Source organism: Echiichthys vipera (assembly GCF_963691815.1).
Source record: "Echiichthys vipera genome assembly, chromosome: 6".
Classification (NCBI taxonomy): domain Eukaryota; kingdom Metazoa; phylum Chordata; class Actinopteri; order Perciformes; family Trachinidae; genus Echiichthys; species Echiichthys vipera.
Window position 1 is genome coordinate 19,386,380 of NC_139831.1, and position 17,349 is coordinate 19,403,728.

A 17,349-nucleotide genomic window follows, 5' to 3' on the forward strand; every position below is an offset into this window, starting at 1 on the left:
AAAAAAAACAACATAATATGGCGCATAGACTTGTCTGCCTACAGCTGTCCTGTGGGGGTTTGAACAGGAACTGCACTAGAGGAGCCTCTGTCGCCAGAGCAGGGTACTGCACCGCGTACAGGAGAATTATGATATTTAATAGTTTGGATTTGAGACACTTTTCTACTAAAGTAGGTTTCCTCCAACCAGGGAAGTTCACCTGTCAAAACTATTTAGAATCGCAGTAAAAACAAACATCCCTATTTCATTTTAGTTTTACTTATTTATTAATACATTTTAGTATGTTAAGCACAGAGTTCGCGGATTAATCATCATCATCATCACCACATTTAAAAAAAATATATTTTTCAATAGAACTTCACTCACACTGAAAATACTCTTTAATCCTTGTGCTAAAACATGATGGGCCTAAATCTATTTTGAACAGGAAACGAGTATAGGCTTCATTCTCTTCTTAAAGTCCGGATTGTTCTTAATTTCAGAGCATGGGGGGGCTGTAACCCTCCATCTGCTTTACGTAACGGCTTAAGTTATTTCTGTATAGTTTTGCTTTCAACTTTCCGCCCACTTTTTCCAGTTACAGCAGACCTCTGAGGTTTTGCTGCGACGTGATTGGCTGGGTCCGGTCCTGCTAGCTGAGAGCGTGTGTGTGGAAGGCTTTATAATAAACCTACGGTCCTGCTTGTCAGCCTTGAACAGCTCTGAACGCAGCAGCAGCAACAGTAGTTTAATATCACTGCTCCAGCATGACATCCGGCGTTACCACAGGTGAGTCTAAACGACATCTTGAGTCATAAGTTTAAGATGGTGATACAGTGATCATAGGCCTGTAACAGCCAACGCCTGTGTAATGCTTTCATTGACGCTGCAAACTATAGGTATTAAAAAAATAGCTATATAATACACTTGCCTTATCCTTTTATATGTATCACAGCATGGTGATACAAATGAAAGTTGCAGAGTGAACAGTTTGTAAACCATGCAGCCCCATGTTTTAATTGTACACATTTTCTACCTCATGTCCTAATTGCTCTTAGAGCCTATTTTGAACTATTTTTGCCACATATCTGTATTTTTCACATTTACACGTTAAAAAACTTCAGTTATTATTTCTCGTGGGTTGTATTCCTTCATAACTCACCAAACATTGGTATTTTTGAATGTATGTGCTTATATTTCCCTCGCTGATGTATACAATTTGCTATTGCTTCCTACTGTATCACATAGGGGACTGTTAAAGCTTTATCATATTCATAAAATGGTGGGTAAACCGAGGTGTGGTCATCGGTTATTTAATAACAGAGAAGAAATGGCCAAGTGTCGTTTTATTGCAGCCCATAGAACTTGGATTTAAAATGTAATATTTATGTGCCACAGTTAACAGACCAGGTGTTTTACAGGCTGTTAGATGTTTTATATTCCTTATGGGCTGTTGGTTTATTATCCCACATCAAGTTATCTGATACAACCTACTGACATTAACTTCAACTGCAGGACAGATTTTGGTTTTTAGCTTTAATTTAATTTCATTGTCACGCAGAGGATTTTTGTTTTATAAGCTGTTTCTTACATTCAAAAATACCCAATAGCTAAGTTTTTTTCTTGTTGGTTTGTTATACTTCAAAAATACTCCAGATATACACTATGTGTAAATGTAGGTTTTTTTTTCATTACTTGAGACGATCTTCACATTTTCTTTCAGTGGAGTAATGTGGTTTCTCGTCGACCGCTGTCACATTTTCCACAGACTTGGAGCTTGGCGAGTTGCTGCAGGAGTTCCAGGATGTGGTGGAGGAGCTGAAGGCCCCCGCTCAAAGCAGGCCTCATGCTTACCAGCACGTCCTGCAGGAGGCCAAAAGCCGCACAGGGCTGGGGGACGACAGCGGAGTTGAGGACTCAGATTACAGTGAGTAACAAAATCATCTCACTAGAACAATGTTACATGTGATTAAGATAATGTCTGCTTATTGCACAAAGTGTGGCGAGGGAAGGGAATTATTTAGTGCATCATTTGCTGGTGAGTGAGGTTGTATGGAGTCCCCATAGGTGCCGTTGAGCCCCTTTATCAGCCCAAACAACTCTAGCTTGACACTTTTAATTTGCATGAAATTAGTGATACGAGAGGACACATCCCTGTACACTTCTATTAAAGTGGCTCTTTTGCTCATGACAATAGCTGTGTACCAGAATGAACTGCAATTACGGATAACCCATCTTCTGTAATTGTCTGTTTTTTTCCCCCGTTGTTGATGCTGTTGTGTGTTTGTCGACGGTTATGAGATAAAAGAAGACATTTTTTTCAGGTCCCACGTGTCGTCATTATTGAAAGTATTTTGGCCCCCTTACGTTTCAAAATCTGACTCTCGGGAGTCGCTAACAGTGAACATGCAGTTACCTTCATTTTACTGCATGTTATTATTAGGTGCGACTCCTGTATTGTGGTAAAATTGTTGTTGCTGATGTTGTTGATCATATGCATGGGCTGGCCTAGGTGCTTATCTTCTGTTTATTATCTCTGTTCACCCCCTCCTCACCTCCCTTTCCCCCCAGGCAGCGAAGCTTCTTTGGGAAACAGTTTGAACACCAGCGAGGAGGAGCTTCACACAGCAGGCATAACGCTGGCACCGAAAGGTACTAGAAACTACCATCAGCCCATCTCCATCCAGATAGCTCTTGTTCTTACAGTGATCACTATCACTTTTGCTCTGATCACTATCACAGCCACACAAAAACTCTCTACAGTAGGCTGGGAGCTCTTTTGTTTTTACACAACAAAGCCCCCTGCCACTGCGACATCTCAGCCCCCCCCCCCCCCTTTCCAAGTCTCCTGCAGGGGTTATTTGTGTTATGTAGCTGGGAGACTGGTTCAGGTGTGTAAATGAATGAGAGCTGTTGCATTTTGCTGCATGCAGATGCACAGACGACTACTGTTAAATCTCAATGGAATATAAAATGAAAAGACGACAGTGTCATTTACTGTCTGTGTTTACGCAGAATACCTGAAGGCATTTACAACAGAGATCCTGGAAGGATCCATCAAGCTGTCTGGGTTTACAGGGCTTAAGGGTCCCATACAGTAAAAAGTGAGATTTTCATGTCTTTTTTTTATTATAAAGCAGCTTGAGGTGCTTTATAAATACTGTGAAAGTATCAAAACTCTCAATCCACAGAGAAATACACACAGCCTGTATTCAGAAACTGTGCCTTTAAACGAGCCGTCAGGACCTTTCTACTATATATAGGTAGAAGTATTATGTCCCCTTTCAAATTATATCAGCAGAAAAGAAGCTGAAAACGTTTTGCCAGTCCATAAGAAGTTTGGTTCATAACTCTGGGATTTGGATCCGTTTTCAGCCACTGGTCTAAAGGAAACCGGGCCACATTTCTCAACAAAAATGTTCCGTTGCTTTTTTATAGTTTCTCAAATTCCTTTTCTTTCTGTATTCTATCTGCAGCCAAGCTGGGAGACACAAGGGAACTGGAGAGTTTTATCGAGATGTTGGACAGGGAACTTGCAGGTGTGTATTTAAGAGAATTACACCCCTTATCACTCAATCTTTTCTTTATTCCTTTTGCGCTTAAGCTTACAGCCCAGCAAGCAGCAGTGTGTGATGGTGGCAGAGACCCAGATAGTGTGCAGGTTTTGATACATGTTGGAAAAAAGAGTGCATAGTAGTCTCTGAGCACCTTTTGTGTGTAAATGCCATGTCTGGGGACTTAGGTGGACTATCAGCACGACCTTTAGTGATAATGGCATACTTGACTACATGAGCATCATGATCCTGCTATCAGCACTAAAGCAGTGGTGTTTCAGAGGCCTGTATGCACATGCACATGCACACAACCCACAAAGAACAAAACATACATCTACTGCTATCAGTGGTCTTGAGGCAGAGGTGATTAATGTCACTAATAAATGGTAACTCCCCCTGTATCTTTACAAGGCTTACCTGTTAGTGCACTTTTGTGTATGTGCGTGTTAAAATGTCTGTGCGTTTTTTCTGTCTCCTGAGCTTTTGTAGTTTTCTCTTCCCGATTCTTTTGCAGAAATGTGAACTGAGAGCGAAAGCGAGTGAAGTAGAGGGAGGAGAAACAGGCTGGGGGCGACGTGGATGGCGACTGCCGAGCAGATCTACACAAGAGCGGAACTGAGGGAGCAAACGCTCACCTGGCTGCTCCAGGGAAAAAAAGGTTAACATAAGAAATTAAAAGGGCACTCCATTTCAAAATGCAAGAACACCCTGAGACCTCTGGCAACGCTGCGTCCAGCTGGCAAGACGACGTCCCTGCAGCATCAGATCTGAGATGTGTGACATATTTCCAAAACTAGACAAAGCTTCCATCTGTCAGGGCGTACGAGAAAACTCTGCCCAGAGTATAGAAAGCATGTTCGTGCCACATTTAAAATTCCCATAGTACTATACCAGTAAAGGTCCCTAAATCTTCAGTGCCTTGTTTTTTTTTTAAGTAGGCTGTTGCAAATTATAGATGGCATTTTAGTTTTAAACTAATTTAAAGTTGAAGGGGCTCAGATCTGCTATGTAATATCAAAATGTGATGACATTTCCAATGTACAGTTCTTGTTAATATTCTTTTTATATATATATAAATTGTTGTACAGATGAAAGCACATGTAAATAAAGCTAAATTTTGATTGAATGTCCAATACATTTCCCTTTTCTTTCATGTATACGGAACTAAATGTAATCTTCAGTGCAGAAAGTGCTGACCTTGCTGGCCACATCTGATTCTAAATACATACACACACAATGTCGAAAGTCTTTCAATTTTCTCAAAACAATACTCCGGACAGTACTGACAACAAAAAGTACTCACTTTGCCTACCTTTTCTATCCCCTAAACTGACTGTTGCTACTGTCTCAATGCACAAGCCCTTAGTTTGGTCTATGCTTCCTGTGTGTAAGTTCTGATTATGCTTTGAGTTTCACTTCTGCCTCAAATCAGGAAACCCACAAATTTAGCTCAGACACCATGTGAAGACAGCTTACGCAGGAAGTGCGTCAGTTATGTTGTGAGAAACAATGCTCAATTATATTATGTGCTGTAATTCTTTCTGCGGGGGCTTTGACGCTTTGGGTCGTCGGTATAAGAGCATCTTAGCAGTTTCCTAGCTGGGACTTTTCCACCCTGGTTGTGTTTACACTCCGATGTCACTGACTCTCATCCATTTATAGGTGTCTCCTCCCTGTTGTCAAAGAAACACTGCTTAGATAAACAGATGAGGCCAAGGTGAATGTTGTGGTGTGTAACTTGAGATTTTTTTTCACTTGTGACGTTACATTGAGTGACATCAGCTGCGTAATCCAGCTGAAGTATGCAAAATAGTTTTGAGTCTGCTGAGGAGTGCCAGATTTGAGTTGAGAATAAGTCTGAATGAAGAACAACAGTCAACAATCTCTGAAGTACTTTGCTGCACAGCTTAATGTAATCACACATAACACTCTGGTTTCAGGGTGATGAAAGCCAAGGGGAAAGTGTTGCCCTCTTAGAAACAGCGACGTCATGGACTGACAGTTTATTGAATTGTCGTTGTTCTCTCCTTTAAAAAACGCCAGGCAGCTGGTTGATACAATCCGTCATCAGCCCTGGTGATATATAACAGTTTGACTGCTTAGGTGGACCTTGTTTATCCTGTCCGCGACAGTAGCCAAAGGAAGGAAGGCTGGACATTTAAGATACTGTTTCTTGTCTGTTTATGTCTCATTAAAAAGAGACTTTGTATAGAAAGTTTACTGCTCTGAACTCTGGCCAACTGTTTAACCCTGCTGGCCGGGGCTAGAGTTTCCTGCAGTCGCGCGCGTGCACATTCATTCATTCATTCATTCATCTTCAACCGCTTGTCCCTGTCGGGGTCGCGGGGGGCTGGAGCCGAGCTGTTTTGAAATATAAAAGAATCGTGTGTGTCCCCCTGGCCACCACAAATCACCTGTACATTTATCGAGTGGTAGTTTTTGCGATTTTTCTGCCGTACGTTCGTTTGATAAATGAGGGTCACTGAGTGCATTTGCATGCACATCAGTAACTCGAAAATGGCCTTACCCCGGTTAAGGGAATAATCAGATAATTAAAGTTCTCTATGTATATTTGAAAGGGGGTTAAATGGGAAAATGATATGGAGTAACTTGACCTCCGGTACAGTTGGTGGCGCTCCGCCAACATACAGCTAGTCGGAATACGGCTTTATCATCGATTCACCCTTTTCAAAATCGCAGACGGGAAAAAACGGCCGACTTTTGGACAGAATTAAGAAAGAAACGGGTCTTCTTGATAGTGATGTTACTTAAGTCTTCCCTCGGTTAAAAGGTAAAGCTTGTGTTGTTGTACATGTTTTTTTCACGTTTTCTGCGCCATTGCTTCCTAGTTTATTCTATTTATGGGTCAAAAGCCACTGCCATGGAGTGGGGAGATCGAGTTATAACCAACCAAAACCCGATAATACTCTGGTTAAGCTGAATGATCGGGATACTGGAGGAGTTATCTAGGTCTGTAAACTCAGATTTTATCCGGGGGTACGTTATTTACATGGTGTTTGAGAAACCGGAGTATGCCCTTAACCCAAATATAATCAGACTTTTAAACTGCATGTTAACGCACTGACTCACTCATCTTCAACTGGGGTCAAGTCATGGGGTCAGCCGCTCTAGCAGCGGACCACAATCTTCCCTTTCCCGGGGCCACATTAACCAGCTCTAACTTGCGGATCCCGAGGCGTTCCCAGGCAAGTGTGGAGATATAATCACTCCACCTAGTCCTGGCTCATCCCTGAGGCCTTCTCCCAGCTGGACGTGCCTGGAACACCTCCCTAGGGAGGCGCCCAGGGGGCATCCTTACTAGATGCCCAAACCACCTCAACTTGCTCCTTTCAATGCAAAGGAGCAGTGGGGGCTGAACTTCTCACCCTATCTCCAGCCACTCTCCTGAGAAAACCCATTCCGGCTGCTTGTACCCACGACCTTGTTCTTTCGGTCATGACCCAGCTTTCATGATCATTGGTGAGGGTAGGAGCGAAGATTGACCGGTAGATTGAGAGCTTTGCCTTCCGGCTCAGATCTCTTTTTTCGCCGGCAACTGCGATACCTTCCATGCTGCTCCGATTCTCCGGCCAAACGCAGGAGTAGTAGTAATGAGAGACAATTAGTTTAAAATCTGACATTACTTTAAAGAAAAGAGGAATATTGGAAACAGAGAGAGACTAAATGTGAAAATGAGTGTTCAAACAATGGGGAAATACACAGGGGTGGTATAAAGTGACCTACTCCTCCTGTGTTGTCTGTTCCACTTAGAGAAAGACGAGGATGACTGATTGAGGTCACAGCTGTTGAGCATGGTAACAAACAAAGTTTGCTTTGACATAATGGAACTTCCCTCACAATGGGGGCATGTCCTGTTTTCAAAGACTGAAGTCAAGTTACTGCAAGAATGCAGGAAACGTGATGCAGTGCTTGAGATGAAAATGAAAGGCATGTGATTGGAATTCTTACTTTGTGTGTCCAATGGTGCTTTGTATCAGACCTCTGTATCCGGTCTGGTACTTGACATTGCTGCCGCACTTAGATGCTCTAATCCACATTGTCATTTCACTGCACATGAGAAGTCACCGGCAGCTAATTATGCTGTATGGTTTTCATTAGATTGCTCTTCAGTGGGATCTGATGTAATATCTCAGTTTGTCTTATGGGAACAACTCCCCATCGTTTAGCTAATTACTATGAGTCCAGTTTTTGATTGGCAGTGCACCAACGTAAGAAGCCAATATGTCAGCCAGTCGCCTTGTTTAGATAACAGAGCAAATGATGAATGAACTGATTTCACTAGCAGATAATTTAAAATTAATTGATGTTATGATGACACTGTGAATGGTTGGAGAGGAGAAGACATAATAAATATCATGTTGCCCCCTTTTCATCCCACACCTATAGACACAGGCATCTCGGTAATAAGTGTCACATAGACTTAAAATCTCTCCACACAATGCTGGTTTGTTTTAAGCTAGTTAGCAAGCTAATGAAGATGTAATTGAGTATAGCAGAAAGGAGATACTCGTTATTATTAAATGAAGCAGAGATATGGCCTGTGCAGTGAAGCTATCATGGCTGGGATGAGTGCAGCATGCAGAGCACGCAGTCGTCTGTCATCTGTCTGATGAGAGACCGGAGCAACGCCTCTCCCCTGAGAGCTCCCCAAATGGTCCAGGCTAACAACGCTCTCCCAAGGAATTAACTGGCTCAACCGCCCAATACACACACACACGCGCACGCACGCACGCACGCACGCACGCACGCACGCACGCACGCACATAGAATTGTCAGATTCTGATAAGGTCTTACATAACTGAGGCCAGTCTGTGGGCCTTGGACTTGGATCACTGCTTTGTTATTCTTGCACAAACTCACAAAAGGCACAAAGAGGAGCTTGAACCATAGAAGGACTAGGTGATTTGTAATAATCATAGACTATAAAAAATGGACGTAGCCTTTTAGATCCATTTTCTCAACTTGATCCAATCCTACTCGCCTATAGGAGTCGCCATCTTCTTAGACTTTGCCCCCGCCTTATTTTCTCTTACCAAAAAAGGGCATTGATATGAGGGTGGAGGGAGGGAGATACATCCATCTGAAATATACTTAATTAGCCACATTAGTACCACCGCCCGGGAGCTAGGCTAACAGAACACTCTGCTAGACAAGGAGTGGGAGTCAATGTTAAGATTTTTTTCTGGGACCGGGAGGGAATGGGAGTAATTTAAAAAGAATTTGTAACGAGAAAAGACTCTGCTAGAGACTGAAACGGGAGGTCAGTACAGGCACTCCCGTGTCAGTCTAGTTGAAAACAGACCGGCTCTGGAGATAGAAGTGCGGGCAACCAGCGTTTATGATCTATGATTTAAACTGATATTCAACACAGTACCTTGACCATAGACTGTAAAACACTGACCCTCATGGCCCGAATCGTTCCGGTGGTCCAGATTAGCATCTAGTGTATGTGCCATTTATAGTAGGCTGCATTGCAAATCATAGTGCAAGTGCGGCTATTTAATTAGCATAACAGAGCTAACATGGTGTGTTCCTAAACCATCTGTTGGTGCAGTTGATCAAAGAGCAAACCATCTGGTCACTTACGGTAAAACCACCACATGAATGGCTGCGGTCCAGGTCAAGATGAAGGAGTTAGCATGCTAATCCTGACAACTAGCTTCCGGGTGAGGGCCAGCGGCTAGCTGTAACTCAAGAGGCTGCACCCTTAATTATTAATAAACTTTGACTTCCAATAAAAAAGGAACTAGTCTGGTAAAGACTAGAATGTTTTTTTTGTACCGGGCCTTAAAAAGGGTTAAATTATGCTGTGAAAAGGACCTGTTTAACATCGGGGTCAATGAGAAATTGCTCTATTATAAAACCTGCCCCTAATGGCCACTCGACGAACTGTGATTTTTGGCACTTCCTTAATGGATCAACCAGGAAGTCGCGGTGGTAGGGGCTAGGTAATAATATCTCGTATATGACACCACTTCAAAGAGATACTCATGTAAGCCTGTTCTCTTAATTTGATATCATGACATAAAAGGAGAGTAAACAACTGACTACAACAGTCATCCTAGAGCAGGCATCTCCAATCCTGCTCCTGGAAGGCCGCTGCCCTGAATGTTTTAGGTTTCTCCCTGCTGAAACACACCTGAGTCTAATTCGTCATGCAGTATGTCTCTAGGATGGCTATGTCAGTCTGTCGGTTGGTCAGTTGGTTAGTTGGCCGGATAGTTGCTAATAAGCAGATGTTTGCAAGCTAACGTGATAATCATGGTAAACATTATACCTGCTAAACACTAGCATGTTAGCATTGTCATTTTGAGCATGTAAGCATTCAGATGTTAGCATGTAGTACAAGCACGGCTGTGCTTAATGCTGCCTTCATTACCTTGGAAGTTTGAAGTTGGAGCTTGGAATGACGTCACACCTGATTTAACAGCGTTCCAGTACAACAAAATTGTTAATTTTACAGTGAGTTTTGTTGGCACTACCAGTTGATAACTGACTAATTTGCGCATGCAAACACTGTAGCAACATCTCCACAGATAAAAGATGGATAGTACTACCAGTCTACCACTGATTTAATGAGACCAATAACAAAGAAGGGCTTATAAAAAGTATATTCCTACAGCTTTAACTAATGATGCGCAGAGCAGCCACCTTCGATTTTGAGGTCGGGTTGGTGAGGGAACTCCAGACTTGTGAGTAGGACATCCGGCTTCAGGTTGGCGTTCCAATTGACGTTTCCGGCTGACTCAGAAATTCCAACTTCCCAGTTTAAATGGAAGGAGCCACTAGCATAGCAGTTTCATACTCAATTTGAGTGATATTTGTATAATAAGTGAAGAGTTTATCTTAATGATGCAAAATCATCATTTTGTGTGTTTGGAAATGTATCATAATTATGCTTGGCCTGTTTTTCTGCTGTGTTTACAAAAATGACTGATGTAAACACACCTTTCAGAGCATCAGAAAAACACGTTCTTTGTGGATCTTAAAGTGAAAAAGACATCTACAAGGCAACACTCAGGAGGAAAAAAATTGCATTGGGAACATTTCAATGGCTTATTTGGAATGTTGTGGTTGCTGTCATGTCTCTACCTATAACCCATGTAATTTCCTGTTTTGGTATGACTCTCCAGACCTCATTGTATGGAACAGGAAACCAGTATAAGGACTTTCAGAGGAGTTCTTTCCCAAAGAATTTGACTCATCCAGCCTTCTTTGGGCTTCAAATGAGCCATTACATCACTGCTGACTGGGGATTTCTTGACAGCACTTCACCCTTCCTCTTTCAACTCAGACAGGCAATTTAATCTAATTCCTTACTGAAACTCAAGCAACCAATATAGAGTTCTATCAAAGAGTGGTTATAACTTGGTTCTTGGATTATGGAGAGCATCTGTATTTTGAATAATGTCCAGTTTAAGCTTTAGTGATATATATCGAACACTGGTGAGAATATGGAGTAAACTCAAGCTGTGAGAAGATGTGGATGTGTGAATGGAAGTGACAGTGAACATAGTTTTAGCAAATGCCATGGGCTACCCAGTGGGCAGGGAAAACTGTGTTCTTCATTGTAATGTGCCAAGCTAGTAAGCTGTCAATCACACAAGGAGGTCTCACTGTATCTTTACAGGTGTGAAAATGTTTACAGTGTGTTAGTAGGTTCAGGACAGATTTTTAAGATCCAACAGTAGACTTGAGAGTTGCCTGTGGTACTCAGACTGCCTTGCTGCTGAATTATCTGTTTTTCAATATTGTGAAACATTCTTTCTGACAATTAATAACACAAACATCTTTTTATAAAGCAGGGTGTGTGAAAATGCATTTGTTTCCAATTTGTTTTATTTGTAACTGCTGAAGACAAATGGACCATTTTGAATTTTGAGATACGGTGGGGTTCAAATTAGATTCCCATCAGCAAAACTATTGCAGCTTTAAAGAAATACATTTGTAAAACTTTCATGAGGTCAGGACATTTATTCAACTTTATGATTATGTATTAATAATATCTGGGTCTATTTGACTAAAAAAATTACCATGCAAACATCTATTCAATTTGTCAGAAAAATTGGAGAATTCACTTGACAGTCAGGACTAACATTTAGGCATCACTGACGAATGAATGTCTCTGCCTCCCTGGGCAAAAATAGGCTAACTTCAAAGGATGTTTCCAGTAGTTGTCACAGAAAAAAGAAATTGGTGCAGTTTTTTTTGGCGGGGTAAGCTTAGATACTAAAGTAAAACTCACAGCGTATTTGATCTGAAAGATCTTTGAAAAGCCTGGTAGACTCGATTAGCTCTTAAGATCAAATTGGTGCCACTGAAAGTCATTGTTATGTGATCTAAGGGATAAGATACTTTCAGGAAGTCCTCTGGGAGTCCTCTGTAGGCTGTGCTAGAGCAGCAGTTCAGACACCAAAGGTCCACTGATGCAACCTTCCCCTGCCACCAGTAACCAACATCTGAGAAAGGCATTAGTGGACTGCCATCTGATGGTGAACTCCAGCTGATGCAACTGAGCGCTGCAGCGGCCATGGCCTGGCTTCAGCTGGTGTGGCAACGACTTTGCAAAAAAGCTCTGAATCCACAAGATAACGAAAAATATGAAACTTCCCGGAAGTTTTGAATCTTGCCATGAAACTTCTTCTCCAATCCAGATGTCAGAACAACAAGTAGGACACATTAGCCATCAAGCAGCATCCTGCTCCTGTTCTAGACAGGAAACAGAATAGATATTGTGTAGAGGCTTAAAATGTGCTTGTTGCCTGCTGTTGTTACCCCCCCCCCCCCCCCCAAACACACACACACACTGGGAGTGTGCAGGCTTTAGTCTCAGCAGCCTCAGTGGTATCTTCAGGCCATCCATCTTACAGAGGGCAGATCATTATGCAGTCAACAGGCAGCTTTAAGCCGGGGGCAGGTGGGACTGCTTGTAGATGAACTATAGGCCGCTACTGTTCTTTACTGAACCTCCATAAAAAACAAACCATCTCCTTTTACTGTTGAATAGTACATTACACTGTTATTTTATCTTTTTACAACAAATCCCATTAAATGACCCTCCCCCCAAAAAAGAGCAATGAATTTATTTTGCTAACAAGTACTGTCTGTGTAGCCACAGCTTGTAGCTTTTATGTCATCATGCCACAGAACTCCATCGCCGTCCAAAAACCATTAAAAACACATAACGCAGCCCCACCGTTGGGTGATACTCTTGTTTATTCTGACACAACTCTGCAGCAGAATTTTCTTTGGACAGTTGCTTCATGTTGGGAAGACGTCACTCGGCATGCTGGGAGATGTGGCTTCTAGCTTTGCTAATTGAAGAGCTGTGAGGAAGGAGCTACACTGTGTACGTTATAAGTTTAAGAATATGCCACCAAATGCACCAGTCTGGTCTTTTTGTCTTTTTAATAGTTTTTGGACAGCAATGAGTTCACTGGCACAGAGGCTACATCTGGCTGTGAAGTGAATATTTGTTAGCAGAATGAATTCATTGTTGGTTAAGGTCCATTGGTGTGATTTGTTGATAACCAAATGAAATATCAAATATGGCGGCCTTATCCTTTAATGCAAAAGCTGTGTGATTTTTTTTTGGAAGAACAGAGCACACAAATATAACACTTACATAGGTGATCTCTTGGATTGTAATGCCTTCTCTCTTTGTAGGATGAAAAATATACAAAAACACTATTATCAGCACCAAAGTTCTTGGCCTCACGCCCACTGAAAATGAATGTCATATTCTATATTCATGAGAACCACAATGAGATACAGAAAGAATAGATATTTTATTTTGATTACTCCAGTTTGCGAGATTATAAATACATTCTATGGACATAAACATAGAAGTAACAGGGCATCTTTAGTATTCTGTACAATGACAACAGATTTATCATGATGTATTTGGGCTCAAAGGCCATTGGTTTTGTCGTATCAGTTCTAGTTTCTAGTGAAAAATGTGTTACAGTATCTGGGTTTGATGCCACCAGAAAAGCTCCAGTTCATGATGTTACTTGTTAGGGAAACCTGAAAATATGCCAATGATTTGTTTATGCTCAGTGGGTACAAAAGGAAATTGTCAAGAGTGTGTTTTTCACATGGAAATAATAGATTATTGATGTTTTGACAGAAAGCAGCATGATTTCCCTTTGGAGAAAAACAGGCTATTTAATTTAAACTACAAGAGTTTCGTTCAGTGACTGGCTATACTCTGCTTCCCAGTAAATAATGTTAATTAGCATCTTAGTCAGCAGAGAAACGCAGTAACTCATCAAAATTAGACCTTAAACGATTGGAAATGACTGATCAGTCCAGATTATGGCACTTTCAAAGCAGAAGAAAGAGAAAATAAGCAAGATGTGTCAGTGTGAGACGCGGGTAGAGCTGTTCAGATTGCATTTCGTGTTAGGGAGGTTAGGAAAAAACTGCATGAAAGAGAGAGATGAGGGTGAGAGGAAATAAAAGGGACAACATGTTCACCACCGTATAAATAAAATTCTCTACTTCTGCACACATATTGTACACGTGGACACAAACACACACACACACACACACACACACCCACACACACACACACACACACACACACACACACACACACATACACACACACACACACACACACACACACACACACACACACACACACACACACACACACACACACACACACACACACCTGCAGCTCTCTCCCAGCGGGTGGCACTGTGTAATTTGGCACATCCATTTCCTAGGCTGGGTTTGTCTTCCTTGCTGTTGAGGCAGTCACAAACCCCATCAGGGTATTCCAGCCAATACTCAAATGATGTCACTTTCAAAACACACTCACTGAACTGCTAACAATCCTGACTTTAGAAAAGTGTCTCACTGATAACTGTCCCATTTTCTACTGGTGGTGATTCTTGTTATACGAAGTTTGGGCTAATTTCGTCAGATGTCTGATTTGCTGAAGGAGTTTGACCCTGTTTTCTCTCACTGCACTTTCTATGGTCTTCCCTTTTGGTCTGGCAATTAACTTTGTGGCTCTTCACAGAGCCATGCATCCCAAACCATGTCCTCAAGGCCACCAGGTCTGGCCCTGCCAATACTCAGTGACATCTGCTCTGCTTTAACAACATATGGGAAAATTACATGGCAAAAAACAAGTTGCCCTCCCATGACATTTCTTCACTTTGATACTTCACTCTCAACTCCTCCACTCAATTTTAGCCCTGTGTGTATGTGTGTGTGTTAGAGCCAATGGAAACTGACCTCCCAATGCTGCAGACGGATCAGACGAGGGGACTACTTTGAATTGTTTCCTGTCGGAAAGGTTTTGGTCAAACAAACCAAAACAAACCAAAACAAAAATACAAACCACATTGTGAACTAAACATATTCAGCAGCCTTCGGCTACATGTAATAGCCTTGCTTATGATAGATAAATAATGAATAACTAATAAATTGAATGGTGGATGAAATGTTGTTCATGGTGCTGACAGCATTACCATTCGTATTTAAACCTTACTGATTTTGGCTACACATTACTGACAATGAGTTAGCAAGAGTTGCTTAGCTACACATATTGGAGCAACTTTCGTTGCATGATCAATAGTTTTTGATAACCTGATTTCACTTTCACTGACTCAGTGAGTGACAAAACAAAGCTTTAAGGAGCATATTTTACAGAAACTATTTAAAATTGATGATAGGTGAATCATTTAAAATTGGAAAAATTCCCTAATGTTATAATTTTTTAGGGCCCTTTGAAATCGTCCTAACTTCCCCCGTTTACGGCTCCCTGCCTATGACAGTCTGTAAATTCTGGATTCAGCTAGCCAGTGTTTTTATTACATCACATTCCTAAGGAACCAATCCCTTAAACTTTCAGCTGGAGGATTCCATAGCGTAACTATGTTACAACGTAAGCAAGGTTCACATCCATTTTCCAGTCAGGAATATTGAGAATATATCTTTTACTCATTAAAATGCCATCGATGCCATAATGTTTGTTTACTTTATACCAGAAAACCAGGTCCTGCTGATATCATTGCTACTGAGACTAGTTGAACTACTTGAATAAGCTACTCCTCACATAAGCACAATCACAGAGACATTATTAAATGTTTCTGTATATGTAAGCCAGAAACCAACTGCCTGTTTCTTTTTCAGATGCAGCTCAGCTCAGACGGTGGCCGATTAGGAGGTGAGCCCCATATAAGGCAGGATGAGCAAAAACAAGATGACTTACATAGATCAGTCTCCAAGCAATTTCCCTCAAATAACCCCTTCTCTCTTTCTGCTACTGGCAGGATAGGTGATGAGCTGACCAGAATGTACTTCTTGCTCTGCAACGTCTCCAATCATTTAATACTAAGGAAAGTTGTAATGGAATACTTCATAAAGATGTTGAGGTCTACAGTATGTGCATGAAGTGTTAGAATTGCGACACTGATCTAGGATCAACGGTCCGGTCGCATTACTGCACTTCACTGTAACGTGGGAGACAATCTGTGCTACGCCAAGATATTTAATGACAATTGTCAGTTTTACTCTCTGAATCAATAACTCCAGTTTTCCAGAGAATAACATATAATAGGATGCAATGCCAGTACATCAATGCAATCTTTTCACAATCTCCCATTGCTGCAGCACTACTTTGCATGAATTACAGTAAAATCTTTAGGCTCCAAGCTGTTAGCCTGTTTTTCTCAAAGGTTTCAGCGAGAGAAAAGGAGCAAGAGAGAAGACGAGGAGGGTAGAGAGGAAGAGGGAGGTAGAGAGGAAGTCCTGGGGGGAGACTTGCACTTGCTGCAAGAATGTTTCTTTTTTAACTCATTCAAAATGGAAATAAGAAAAAGCCATACAAGGGAGGAAAAATAACTTTGATCAAAAGAGAAAAAAAGTTTTGTGAAACTTTATGTTCTTCATTTTTTACAGTTTTAATTTGGCACATGGCACAATCAGCATGTATGTATCTGGTATACATAAATAAATATTAAATATTTTTATACATAAATATACATATAGAGCTCTTACAAAGACACCTAGAGATGTCTTGGCTAACGATGTTTCAAATGGCAACAACAATACATAGAAATGATTTGTGTTGGTGCTTTTCAGTCTGAACAGGGTTTTAATTGTTGTGTAAGTGGGAGCAATATCTCCATAGAAGCCCTATACATATATGTATGTATGCCCATATTTATATATATATTCAAAGAAATACAAGTGTGCACTGATGTAGGTTTATTCAGTGCAAACAGGCCACTGTCTGCTTTTGAAGAGGAACTCTTACAAAGTCAATGGAATCATGTCAGTTAGTTCAGTTGAAACTTTAGCAATTTTTTTTCTCTTACACGTAAAATAATAGATTTATTTTGTAATCTTTAAGCAAAATTAGACATATATAACTTTGAAAATAACGAAAGTGCTATTTCGCAAAGACAGACACCCAGAGACGCAGCAGAAACATTACTGGTGGTGAACCAAAATCAACAACATGAGAAAGTACTCAGCTCCCACCCACCCCCAAAAAACCACATTATACAACCTACAAACAAAAAAAGCAGGTGCACGGACACACACACACACACACACACACACACACACACACACACACACACACACACACACACACAAACACACACACACACACACACACACACGCTCTCTCTCTCTCTCTCTCACACACACACACACACACACGCACACACACACACACACACACACACACACACACACACTCGGCAGTCTTGCTTTTCCAAGTTCAAAAACACATCTCTTCCTTTATCTCAGCCTCTTAACCGCGCTTGCG

The 17,349-nt window shown here is 41.4% G+C and overlaps 1 protein-coding gene across 1 annotated transcript; it reads left to right on the forward strand.

Moving 5' to 3' along the window:
* The first annotated feature begins 640 nt into the window (after window positions 1-640).
* LOC310948538 (regulator of cell cycle RGCC) lies at window positions 641-4,646 on the forward strand. The gene is made up of 5 exons (XM_083915701.1): window positions 641-768; window positions 1,748-1,906; window positions 2,551-2,631; window positions 3,456-3,518; window positions 4,048-4,646. The coding sequence occupies exons 1-5, from the start codon at window positions 747-749 to the stop codon at window positions 4,053-4,055; spliced, it is 333 nt and encodes a 110-aa protein (XP_083771827.1). The 5' UTR covers window positions 641-746; the 3' UTR covers window positions 4,056-4,646.
* Window positions 4,647-17,349: the final 12,703 nt, after the last annotated feature.